Source organism: Haliaeetus leucocephalus, unplaced genomic scaffold (assembly GCF_000737465.1).
Source record: "Haliaeetus leucocephalus isolate CR32 unplaced genomic scaffold, Haliaeetus_leucocephalus-4.0 Scaffold566, whole genome shotgun sequence".
Classification (NCBI taxonomy): domain Eukaryota; kingdom Metazoa; phylum Chordata; class Aves; order Accipitriformes; family Accipitridae; genus Haliaeetus; species Haliaeetus leucocephalus.
Window position 1 is genome coordinate 2,512,306 of NW_010973002.1, and position 12,626 is coordinate 2,524,931.

Sequence of the window (12,626 nt, forward strand, 5' to 3'; positions counted from 1 at the left end):
AATGTTTTAGGCTATACTTGAAAATAGTTACAAGACGTTTGCTGTCGTTCTCCCAGATGCACAACTACCATCCCTTCCCTGCCTTCCCACACACAATGCCTGCCACAGACCCGGGAACCTTCCCATTCGCAAAAGCAGCATTGCTGCACACAAGAGACGCAGTACATAACCATCCTTATCAACACAGCCATGCCTGCATACCCAGGCAGGCTTTTTCAGATCTGTGGTTGCAGAGAAGTTACACCAGATGGCAGCTTTCCCCTATACAAGTCCATCTTCCTCTACAACGGCATTTGCATACCGCTCTCCCTACACCTCCCCATGCAAGGGAAGCATATACTAAGTAGTGGCATGCTGCTTTAACAAAAGATTTTGAAGACAGACACTGCAGCTGCACAGTCGAAGTGGTTTCTAACTATTACAGAGCAGAAACCTTTTAGCTACAATGTTCTGATTTCCTTATATTTCTTTACAAAAATCAAGGGTGTCAAAAAGTCTAGGTTTAACACAAAATACTCCACAAATACATCAGTTGTGGCAAAGGTAGCAAAGCCTCTGACCTTACCTAGCAAAGGAGAGATGTTTCCATGCTGTGCTCATGCTATCCAGCTATGCTTGTAAGACTAAAATACTCTGTCAATAGCTGTTAAATTATAGCTCTTGAGAAAAAAACATAATTCCAACCTACCACATTTCTGCATAACTGAATCCTCTCTTGAGCCAAGTCATACTCTGTCCAAATCTTCTGCAATTTTTCCAAGGAACACGGAACAGTGAGACATCCTTCTGTGACCACTTTTATGGCTTCTGAGAGCTGCTCCCCAAAACAACTGTTCTTACTTGTGTGCCTAAATTGTAAGGAGGAAACAATGTTTTACCAGTATTTTTTTTTTCCAATAACTCAAGCAGTTTAAAAATCAAAGCTATTCAGACCCCTTGAACATACAAATTTTGAGATAGCACCTGCCTAATAACCTAGGTCCTTTCAAAAGGTAGCAGCAGCAATTTGTCTCATTCAGCTATTAAATCTTTTTTTTGAGGAAGGACCAAGAATACACTCATTATACCTATTAACGAGGTTGTATGTGGAAATTCTCCCCTGCTCTTAATTTCTCTTTTGTCCTATTTTCCCTCCTTGTTTTTTTGGTTTTTTTTTCACGCATCTTCCACGAACACATACACCAATATACACATTCCTTCTTAAAGGAGCTCATGGTCATTCTTATTTCAAGTCTTCCTCCCACTGCAGTTTTGTCCCTTCCTTTAAAACCAGAAGGGTAATTTGGGCTACCATAACAGATAAACCTCTCACAGCAATACAGATACCCAAGGAACTCTGACTACCCAGTTACTTTTAACAACTAGCTGCATTTACTAATTAGCATCTTCCTTGAAAACGGAATTGAAAGCTCTTCTTGCAACAGCTACGGTAAAGGAGCAGAAGTGAATTGAAGTCATCTGATAAACAATGAGAAGCATACAACAGAAATTCCAGTGTGAGCTTCCAAAAAGCTCAGGTTTCACCCTTCCTTTTGGGCAGTACTCCCCTCTGTATACAACACTACATTTTTCTTATGTCGTGGTTTAACCCCAGCCAGCAACTAAGCACCATGCAGCCGCTCACTCACTCACTCCCCACCCAGTGGGATGCGGGAGAAAATCGGGGGGAAAAAAAAAAGTAAAACCCGTGGGTTGAGATAAGAAGGGTTCAGTAGAACAGAAAAAGAAGAAATCAACAATGACAATGATAACACCAATAAAATGACAACAGTGGCAATAAAAGGACTGGAATGTACAAATGATGCACAGGGCAACTGTTCACCACCTGCTGACCGACACCCAGTTAGTCCCCGAGCGGCGATCCTCCCGATCCCACTCCCCCCAGTTCCTATACTAAATGGGACGTCACATGGTATGGAATACCCCTTTGGCCACTTTGGGTCAGCTGCCCTGGCTGTGTCCTGTGCCAACTTCTTGTGCCCCTCCAGCTCTCTTGCTGGCTGGGCATGAGAAGCTGAAAAATCCTTGACTTCAGACTAAACACTACTTAGAAACAACTGAAAACATCAGTGTTATCAACATTCTTCTCATACTGAACTCAAAACATAGCACTGTACCAGCTACTAGGAAGACAGTTAACTCTATCCTAGCTGAAACCAGGACATCTTAGAAAATTAACAAAACAAAACTTTTGAGAAAAAAGCATGCAAGACTTCAAGAGATAAGCAGGGCAATGATAAACAGTACTATTTTAGAAAAAATATACATACCTGACTTCTTTCAATGCCTTCACCTTAACAGCCAAACTTCTCATTTTTGTTCCAATATACGTACGCAGGGTTTCCTCAAAACTTTCAGCAGTTTTCCTGGATGCTTCCTTCTCTCTCTGAATTATTTATCGTTTTTAGAGCAGTGTTTCAACAAACAGAGATAAAGATAGATCAACAGTCAGCCGGGTTACTAACATGCAGACCACAATTTAGACTTTTGAAAATTAGAGATAAATACACACATATGCGTGTACACACACAGAGCTGGCCCTCCTAAAAACACTAACAAAATGCCTAGAAAGACATACAAACCACTGAGAACAATTTTCTTTTCTTTAATAGCCTCTTAAAGGTAAATGGTTCATTTACTTCCTCTCATTTCAGTAGTGATGTGTGCAAGTGTATTTCTTCAATTACTCCCTATTTGCTAGCAAGTCTTCAGACAATATGGAATTTTTTCTTCCCTTGCTAAAGAACTCCTACCCATTAGTTCACGGAAATCAAGTCCAGGACCTCACTAAACTCCTTACTCCCACCACTACAACACCTCAGAGTGGTGCAGCAAAACAAGAACTCTCGCCGTACATACAACCACCCTGACCTTCCTACAAGGAATATTCTTAAGACAAAATAAGGAATATTCTTGACCCCAAAAAAGCCCACAGACCACATCAGGCTATATCCCTCGAGAGGCAACCTAAATTTAAAAGCTCCTGCTCTCATACCACAGAGATGCTTTTATAAACTCCACCTTAGGTAATGAAACACAGCCTTTAAACGTTGTTAGCCTTTCAGACTCATTACATATTATATTAAAAAAACAAAAACACCAACAAACAAACAAACAAAAAAACCAGAAGGATTTAAATAATTTTGTATTTGCAGATAAGCATCCAAAGTCTCATGACTGCAGGGTGTTTTGGGTTTTTTTTAAGTGCCTCTTAAAGCCACCACCACACATCACCCTTCTAAAACAAATCATTGCCTACCATAGTGTTTTGAGCAGGGAGCAAGTATTTTCTTACTTAAAAGAATATCCACAACCTTTTAAAGCAGTTTACTTGCATTCAACACAAAACAGTAATTAAAATTTGTAGAAATCAGTTTTTTAAAAAAAAATCATCAGACTATATGTAAGAAATGCTTCTAGGAATTCCTTGCATTCAAGTATTTTTTCTGAGCTGCAGACATGTATTCTGTTGCTTGTTAATTTAGTTTGCATAGAAATGCACAAACATCGTATCTTCAGTGGACAGAGAATCTGTGCAGTGACAGGTTAGTATATGTAGAAACACAGCTGTTCTAGGTAGAGGTAACCAAGTAGCAAAGCTGGTTATGAGTAGTTTTATTCTGCAAGAGAGAAAAAGTAAACAGCTGTTTGCAAGTTCAGGTTTGGGCGTGTCAAAGGGTTATACACAACAGCAGATTTTCCTTTCGTATCTGTAGAGAGAAGAGTTTGCCCAACATTTTTCTAAGTTCATGGAAACATAACAATCTTTCACACAATCTCTTCTTACTACTGCTGTTTATCACACTTAAAAACTTTCACAGCATTTTTAAGTCTATCAGTAACTATTACTAGGTACTGTGCTTCTCAGATAGTGCTAGGAACTTCCCCTGGAAAGAAACATAAGCACCTTTTCTATTAGGCAGCAATTAAGGAAATAATAATTTTTATCCAGTTCTAAAATTCCACAGCTGCTATGATTCTGTGAAGCTTAGGAATTTTCAGCCCAACACACAAAAAGCTCTTTTTCCCCCTCTAAGTGAGTGAAAAAAAGGCAAGGATTACATCCTTATACACGAAGCATGTTCTTAAATCACAAAGTGTAAAACTCCATGTTCAAACTGAACACCTGCAACCAAACCAGCAGTTGCATCAAGCACTACGGCAAGCCAGTATGTACACCAAGGGGAGCTAGGGTCCAACCTGGACTACAAACGTGTGCTAGCACACATTGACAGCATCTCCCTGCATCAGGGCAAGAGAAGTCTTCACGCAACCAGATAAATCCTGCTGTATTCCAAACAACAGTGCACAGCTGAACTGGAGTACAATGAAACCATAAGACAGAAGCATTGTCAGAAACATTTGCAACAAGGAGAGAAGCATCCTCTTCGCATTTCCACATACCTGAAGTTCACATTTCAGCTGTTGAACCTTCAGTTCTAGTTCTTTCTGCCTCTGCAAGAGATTTACATTCTCCCTTCTGAGAACTTCTTTCTCTTCAGACAGCTTCTGATCTGGTCTTATATCTGCCAAGCTGGTGTCTGACACTGAGGTAGAAGCTAGCATTTTTTCCCTTTTCAAAATGAATTAAGAGGAATTAATTTTAAAAAAAAAAACAAACACAAAAACACCCACAACATGTATTCTTTCATGCTATTGTAATTTCAGTAATGACTACAGACCACCACATCAAAAAGACTATAGAAGCACCTACAGAATCATGCTTTGCTTCTTCAGAATTTGTATCCTTCTCCACACCAGTCTTTACAAGACTGTTACACAACACTATGGAAAAAAATACATCATTTGAAGACAACCTTTTATATGTTTTCATAGTCACTAACTCAAAAGTCTTTCCCATCCAAAAAACATCTTACAATACCACACTGCAGACCCAGAAAAGTCAAGGTCTGTTGTAATTCGTCTTCTACCTACTAAATAAGCCAAAGCGCTTTAACATTAGTGTTTTGGATCTACACCCTAAAAGTTATTTTTATAACCAAGAGTAGTAATGCGAAGTTATCGGTCTCGGAGTACTGTGACAGTACTGTACAGCACCAAAGCTCCACTAGACCTTACATCAAATTCATCCTCAGCTGCATGGCTTTGGTTACAGCCTAGCTTCTTTCTTTCTCGATTTCCTTCGCAGGCATACCACCCCAAAAATGCCTGCAACATGCAAAAAGTTAAAGGACGCCAGAACATACAGAAATAGAATAGTGAATCTGCTGGCTGCTCAGGCCAGTCAGGATAGCGTTGTACACAAAATATCTCAATGCTGCACACCACCAAAAAAAAAAAAAAAGCTATTTCTTTTTTTAAATTAGATTCAGAGCGTATCTGTAACTCAGAAAACAGGGCAGATGAGACTATCAAAATAATTCAGGATGAGGCACTTTACTATAAATTTAGACTTTTTTGAAGAGCACTTCATTTCATCTTAGTATTTGTTAACAGCTTAGACTTGCCTAAATGATCTAACTGTAAAACAGATTTGGATACCATGCCAGTATGTGGAAGGGTGTGCCCTTAGGTGAGTCATTGAAACACTGGAGAAGCTCAAATTATGGAACATTAGCAAACCCTAAACAAGTTTTTTTGGAGAACATTACTTCTTACACCATCTCAACTTTCTGAATGCCAAGTACCACCTTTCCCACCCACAAACATTTTTCTCAGCAGCCTGTTACCATGGCAATCCTAGAAACTGTAGGACAAGTCTCTTTAAAAAGATTTCTGACAACAACTGTAACCGCCAGCTTACCATCACCACTTGTCAATGTAATTACAAGCTGCAGAAACACCATTATCCCCCAAAGCTTACTTCAAACAGTGATTGCTGGCTTTATTTCTTATAAGCACATTGTTACATTCCTAAACAAATAAATCAGCAAAGTATGTTTGTCCTGCTAGGCAAGTGTACTTTTACATTCCACATCTGTGTCCAGTGAGTTTTTAATAGAGGTACGAAAAGTCTTAAGCACAAGCCTATGGAAATTACACAGATGCTAAAACAAACATCGTTGCATTGCCTATCACTGCAAAATCTGCTAGCGGCCCAGTGTCCCACAACCTCTGCTTTCAGCTAAGCTTTCTGCTATCTTCTCCTCTGCTTACTAGCTGCTACCCCTTTCTTCTTTTTCAAAATCTTGCATTAAGATACATAAGAACAGTTTGTCTCTGGAAATCAAATGAGGAAGAACAGGATATCAAACTAGCAACAACAGTAATGAACAGTTTTCTACATACTACTGTCCCAATTCCCACCACCACAGCACGCGCACGCTTCCCTTCCATTGAGTACCAGTATTACTTGCTGCTGGAAAGACAGAAATTGAACCTTGTATTTTAGATACTCACTTCCCCCTCCACCTTTTCATAAGCCCACATCCCAACTAAGCTAATCAGATCATTCATACAAAGTCTTCTATGACATCCCACTGCCTTACTTTGGGGCAAACATACGGTTTCCAGTAAAATTCCGATTCCTTGTGCTGGCAGCTACTTGGTCAAAGTACCCTCTTGATGCACTGTACAGTGTGTGACCAGACCTGTTTATCAACAATGGAACTGTAAGTTTTATCTTCCGACGCTGGTTTTCAACGACATCTGTTTTTTTCTCTTCCGCATCTTTAGTGTTTCCTGGAGATGTGCATTTTGCAGCAAACCCTGCCTTGGCCACCTCTTCCCCAATATCTATTTTTTCACATTCTGCCTGGGCAATAATGGTACCATCTTTGTGCTTGGCTTTGTGACGTATTTTTATTTCTTTTTCAAAAACTAGGCTGCTCAAGAACTTCTTTCCCTGTAAAAAAAAAAATACAATAAAGTTGTGTACTGCACACTCTGAATACTTTTGGCTGAAATCATCCATCTTTCTTTTAAGAAAAAGAGGACATGTTTAATACCAAAACCCAAAGAGCTGCACAGGTAAAGCCTATGTTTAACGCATTTATTCTGAAACAATGCTGCATCTGTACAGCTACAACTGTACCTGATCTAATCATTGTCAATGCCAGACTGGACTTCCAACACCAACAGTTCTCCCTCTATGTTCAGCTTTGAAGAATTCAGTATCATTTATAAGTGACATAAGTTCCAAGTCCCATCAACTCTCAATAGAAGCTGGCAATGAGGTTATCCAAGTCTTTTAGAAGATACTAGACCAACTATTTAACAGTATTATACAAAACAGTATGAAAAAAATATTCTGGTTCTTACATTTTTTAACAGCCTTTCAGTAAGTGGTCCAGAAGTTGAAATAGAGCATAGCGACAAATTAGAATGCATATGTATCTACCTTACTGAAACTACTCATTTAGAAAGTGGAAAATGCCAAAATTGGCAGCTATCAGTTTAATCAGTAATATCAAGGAAAAACAGCTTTGAAAGACTGGGGAATGCACTCAAGACCTTCACAAGACATCTGGGAGGAAGTTATCTTTTATTAACAGGGTTTTTTTTCTTTTTGCCCCACCACTTCTGAAACAACCTGGTTTTGCTGAAAATTAAGAACAGAGGGGGTGGGGGCAGAAAAGCTACACAGAGCAAGCAAATAAAGCTTTAGCTCAAGGAACAAGAACTGTTAAAAAAAAACAAAACAAAACAAAAAAAAAACCCCACACCACCACACAAACAAAACCCCATGGAATTGAGAAGAGAGATTTTCATCTGTCTTAAGTGATCACATTAAGCAATGTCACTAGGACCCCAGGGATGAGACCATACACAAGGGGTCTCAGGATCTCCTCTAAACGATAGAGGGATACAACAAGGCAAGCAGGACAGCCACCTCCTGCCTCCTCCTCCTCCTCCAGCAACTGCTGCTCCCAAGCCACCGGCTGGAGAAGCACAGGCAGTGCCAGGGACAAGCCTTGAAGAAGCCTGCCGTTAAGACTGTAATTGGTATCCCAGAAAGGGAGACCCCCACTAGTAAAACTCAATCAAGGGTCACCAGTGCCACTCAGAAGGGCTCAAAGATTTTACCAGTCCTGTTGGCATCAGCTCCTGAGCTTTTTGCCTTCATTGCTGGCCAGGGACGAGAGGGTTCCTACTACCACTCACATTCACCTGACATTCTCTCTCTCCTCACCAGAAGTTTGTACAGCAGCCAGGCACACGGTGTTCAAGCAGCTCACAGATGTAAGTGAATTTATTGCAGTTTCTGTGACCAAGGGAGGTATTTTTCCCTCTGAAGGGAAAGAAACAGAAGTACTTTGCTTCCTCAGTGCTAGAACAAACTCAGGTCAGTCAGAAATAGGCCTGAGGCTCTGAAGATGGCAAAAGCATACTCTAAAAATCACCCCCCAGCATAACCTGAACCATTTTTGACAAAACCATTTTAGTTTCTAGGGTATGTTCAGGGTAAGAGATCAGACACTCCTTCCCAGCATGCCCTGCCTTCACAGTTAAACATCCAGCTCTTAAAATACTCCTCCTGGTGACACTGTGCTGATACTTGGCAGCACCTGTTACAGATCGCATCATCTAAATGCTTCAAAATCTGCTACTCACCTGGTCAAACATGTTTAAGTTCTGATGAGTTGGTATCTGCAGTCCCCAGAGCGCGTATTTCTTGGCAACACTCGGACATTGCAAGTTTGGTGGAATTTCAACTATGTCTGATCTATTCAGAACCTCAGAATTTCCATAGTCAATGTACAATACCTGACACTGCAACAATAATATAAATCAGCAGAGGTTGCACAAACCTCCCACAGAAATATGCACTGACAGCTACTAGAATATAAGCATTTTAACACATATGCATGTTGCAGAGATCAGAATCTTCCGTACTAAGCCTAGACACCCTTCAGAGGAAGGAACGGAGTTAGAGAAATCTCTTAAGTTGGCACCTGTCTAGAAGCTTAGCGACAACACAAAACAGATCTTTGCTGGTAATTTTGTTTTTCTCTAAAGGCTATGACTAAGAAGCAATACAGAAGACTTTCTGCAATGGACATACAGGCAATCTAATGTTTTCAAGTCAACCAGTCTGTTTCGAAATTATAGTTTTAAATAGGAATTATTAGCCTTCTGTATCAGTCACTGAATGCTGATTAACAACTCTTTGAGGTCATTTGCATCACTGCTAACATGTCACATGAAGGCTGCCATTTTCACCACTCAGAAGTTTTGAAATTAAATTACATTGCTTAACAACATTAACTACCACTCACTGTATCTCTTGATAAAGAGATTCAACTGCACTTCGCAAGTATATCATGTTTTGCCAGTATTTTCATCAGCATTTTCCAAAATTACAGGTCACTTGGAAGTCATGTCCCACATGTTAATTTCACTGGTTTTAAATGCATTCACACAGAAAGTTTCGAAAAGAGGAGGAGTTGCATTTATTTCTATCATCCTGCAGGTAGAACTGATATGATTCATGACTCAAAAAAAAAAAAAAAAAGTTCCTGCCTTTTCGTTGTTGATCACTCGCTGTACCATACATCTGTACCAACATCCATCTTCAGAAAAACACCCACCATAAATCTGGAAATTAGGAAAAAAAGATCAAGAACAGCATTCTGAAAATATAAGCATACCTCAAAATGGTTATTTGTAATACATTACAAATCTTATTTTCACACTCTCCTATAATTATCCCAACAGCGGTATGAAAACAAAGTAATGCATTTGATATCCTATCTCTCTTAACAATATATGCTAGATGCTTGAAAAACATAATCCTCTACTCCAAAAACAAGAGCTCAAAGAAAATTTTGCAACTAGAAAAACACCAACATCTTACACACCAGACTCCCATGGCTTTTCTGTTAATGTATTGCTACAATATTTTATTGACACTGATGGCTTAGTAAGCCCAACAAAGGAAGAAGCCAGTCACACCACAAACATGCTGGGTTTGCTCTTGGTGCATTTTCTTCCTTTCCAAGAGGAATGTAGAAGGTCCTGCACACACAAACAGTTCAAACAAATTGTTTTATTTAAAACTTACTTTGCAATAAGCTATCAGTAGTTGACACACAAAAAACAAAAGTTGCCATCGCTCTCTGTATGCTTCTCACAGAACTGCTATTAAACATGTCCTTGTTAAGAGTACTCTTAAGAGTACTTTGTCCAGCACGTTTAACATTACAGGTTTTTTTAAGATCTTCCACACTGCTTGAGAAGGAACAAAGAATCACTTCTCTGAAAAAGCGTTGCTCTCTTGCTAAAGACAACCCATAATGTATACTGGACAACAAAAGAGAATTCAGCATTCTGTGTATTACCTTCTTGTAGTATTTCCCGAGTGTTAAAAAAACAACTATAGTTGCATCATTTAGCTTAAGTCTGAAGTGCAGAAAGATTTAAACTTGCTCACACAAAATAAGTGTTTTCTTTAGGAAAGCCAGCAGTTCTTAAATAGGTCTTAACAGAATATAACCCACAGCATAATCAAAGATCAAGAAAATACCTAAGAAAATGGTTGCACAGAATTAAGGCTTTTACATCTAGGTGAAAAACAAACTCCACATACACACAACCTACTTACCTTACTAAAATCAGGTGTGCCAAAAACTGCATTAGCCCGAGGACAAGCTTCTGCCAGCGCACAACTTAATTTCAAGAGGTCATTACATCTACTGACATTCTAAGTGTGGAGAGAGGGTATGAGTTATTAACTGTCAGTTTTAATAGATACTTGATGGCTTTTAACAGCCAAAAATTAAATCAAAACAGTTGACTGCTATTGAGCCAAGTAATGCCCCACCTTAAGCTTTCAATCTTCATGATTTTAGTTGCATTTATAAGCTGCTCCCATTTTCTTCCAAAAATTAATGAAATGGATCAGGGGCAGGTAAGGTACCCCAGAAAAATAGTTCGCAACTAACGTTTCTAACAGTTAATTACCGGCTTCTGCAATCAGTATGCAGATCTTACTTATCAATACTTCCTCACAAATTTTAGTACGTATTTGGTGTTCTTTTTCTTTCTCTCCTTAATACAAGGAGACAACAGCTCTGGCATACCCCTCGCTCTCTGTACATGCAAGACTTGGGTTTTGGTTTGGCTGAGAGAAGCAGTGTCCTTCCAGTTACAACTTGGTATCTGAACCACTGTAAGACTGGGTCAATTCCAGTAACATAGCATTTATTAGACAACATTCTACTCATAATTCAAACGAAAGGATCCAGAACTTAGAGCAGGAAAGAAAACACTAGTGCAACTAAACATTTTGTTAACTTTAGAAGTACACTCCTAACTTTTTGTACCTTACAATATTAAACAAAACACCGTGACTGAGTGTCAGAATGCCAGGGTAAGAACATAAAGGAGAATTACCTATGACTATTACATCTAAAAATCCCTTTATCAGAAGAAGCTATTCCATAAACAGAATGAATAAAGTCTAGTCCCCCACCCCAGATTCCTATTAGGGACATGACAACCAGCATTACCACCTCCAACTGGCTCAAAACTACACACGTGTTGACTAATATGCACACACCAATTAGCCCACAGACCAAACAGAAAAGGCAAGCTTTGGTACTCTTGATTTTCCCCTCTCCCTGCTGCACCCCCCACATTAGTGAAAACTATTCATTGTTTTGTTTTTTTTACTTTTCCTCAGTCCTCCTGTCCAACATCCTCCTGCCCATCTACACATAACTTTAAAGGACCTAGCGTCTTTGAACCATCTCCATGTCAAGTTTCATTAAAACTGCCCCAAATGCTCAGCTGTTAGAGTAGGGGATCCTGCTCCTGCAGGGCTCCACCTGCCTTCTACAGTATTCTTCAGTCAACAGCAAATATTTTAAGCCTAATTTTTTTTTTTTTTTGGCCTACCAAATATTCAAGAAAACCCAGCTACAATTCAAATGGATGGATGAACAATTCTTCTTGACATTTCAGAAAAGAATAACTGATTTCAGTTTAAAAGGGAATAATAATACTTGCAATTCTGAAATCCAAATTAACTATTTTCCCCCAGCATCAACTCCTATCATTTATTCTTACTTCTACAGAAATCTGGAGGGTGGGGGGGAGGAAGAAAAGATTAAACATCTCAGTTAAAATCAAATAGTTCTCTGAATTCACCTGTGCCCAAAACGTTACAGCATCTTCAACGTGGCAGCCCACAACATCCTCAACTTGAGGGGAAAGAAAAGGAAAAAAAGATTTAAATTATTCTCAGATGCGACGTAAATTAAGATTATGGGTTGTATGGTCATTATTTTTTTGTTAAACCACCTCGCGTTACCTTTGCCATAGTCCGTGTCTCCATCCATGACAACAGATTCTGAAACATTACAAGATATCTACGGTTAAAGGAGAAATTAAGGTTTTCTTCCAGAGGCCTGTGGCGCGGGGAGGCACACGCACCCACCTCGCGGGCCCACGCGACTTCTCCCTGCCCCGAACACAAGACAGGTTCACTGCTTCGTGGGCTCCTGCCCTCCTACCGCCTCACCCCCAAGCTTCTCCTCAGCCCTTCTCGCGCCAACGGAGAGGCACCCGTTTCTCAAGCGAAAAATGCTTTTTTACGCGAAGACGCGCCGTAAGGGCTGGCACGGCCGCGACTTCCCGCCAGCGGAGCGGGGTCCCCTCCTCACCGCGCAGCCCCGCGCCCCTGGGCACCCCCGGCAGCGAGGGCCGGGCGCCGGCCTCCCCGC

General features: G+C 40.1%; 1 protein-coding gene across 1 annotated transcript in view; it reads right to left on the reverse strand.

Annotated features, from left to right (window-relative positions):
- STK31 (serine/threonine kinase 31) overlaps positions 1 to 12,242 on the reverse strand; it is a 40,554-nt gene extending 28,312 nt beyond the window's left edge. The window contains exons 1-9 of the mRNA XM_010577655.1: positions 12,215 to 12,242; positions 12,052 to 12,104; positions 10,505 to 10,603; positions 9,424 to 9,498; positions 8,515 to 8,673; positions 6,450 to 6,805; positions 4,405 to 4,573; positions 2,271 to 2,386; positions 689 to 848 (exon numbers count right to left, since the gene is read on the reverse strand). Of these exons, the coding sequence (XP_010575957.1) occupies positions 689 to 848; positions 2,271 to 2,386; positions 4,405 to 4,573; positions 6,450 to 6,805; positions 8,515 to 8,673; positions 9,424 to 9,498; positions 10,505 to 10,603; positions 12,052 to 12,104; positions 12,215 to 12,242 (1,215 nt within the window). The remainder of the gene's footprint in view (positions 1 to 688; positions 849 to 2,270; positions 2,387 to 4,404; positions 4,574 to 6,449; positions 6,806 to 8,514; positions 8,674 to 9,423; positions 9,499 to 10,504; positions 10,604 to 12,051; positions 12,105 to 12,214) is intronic.
- Between the last annotated feature and the right edge of the window lie 384 nt (positions 12,243 to 12,626).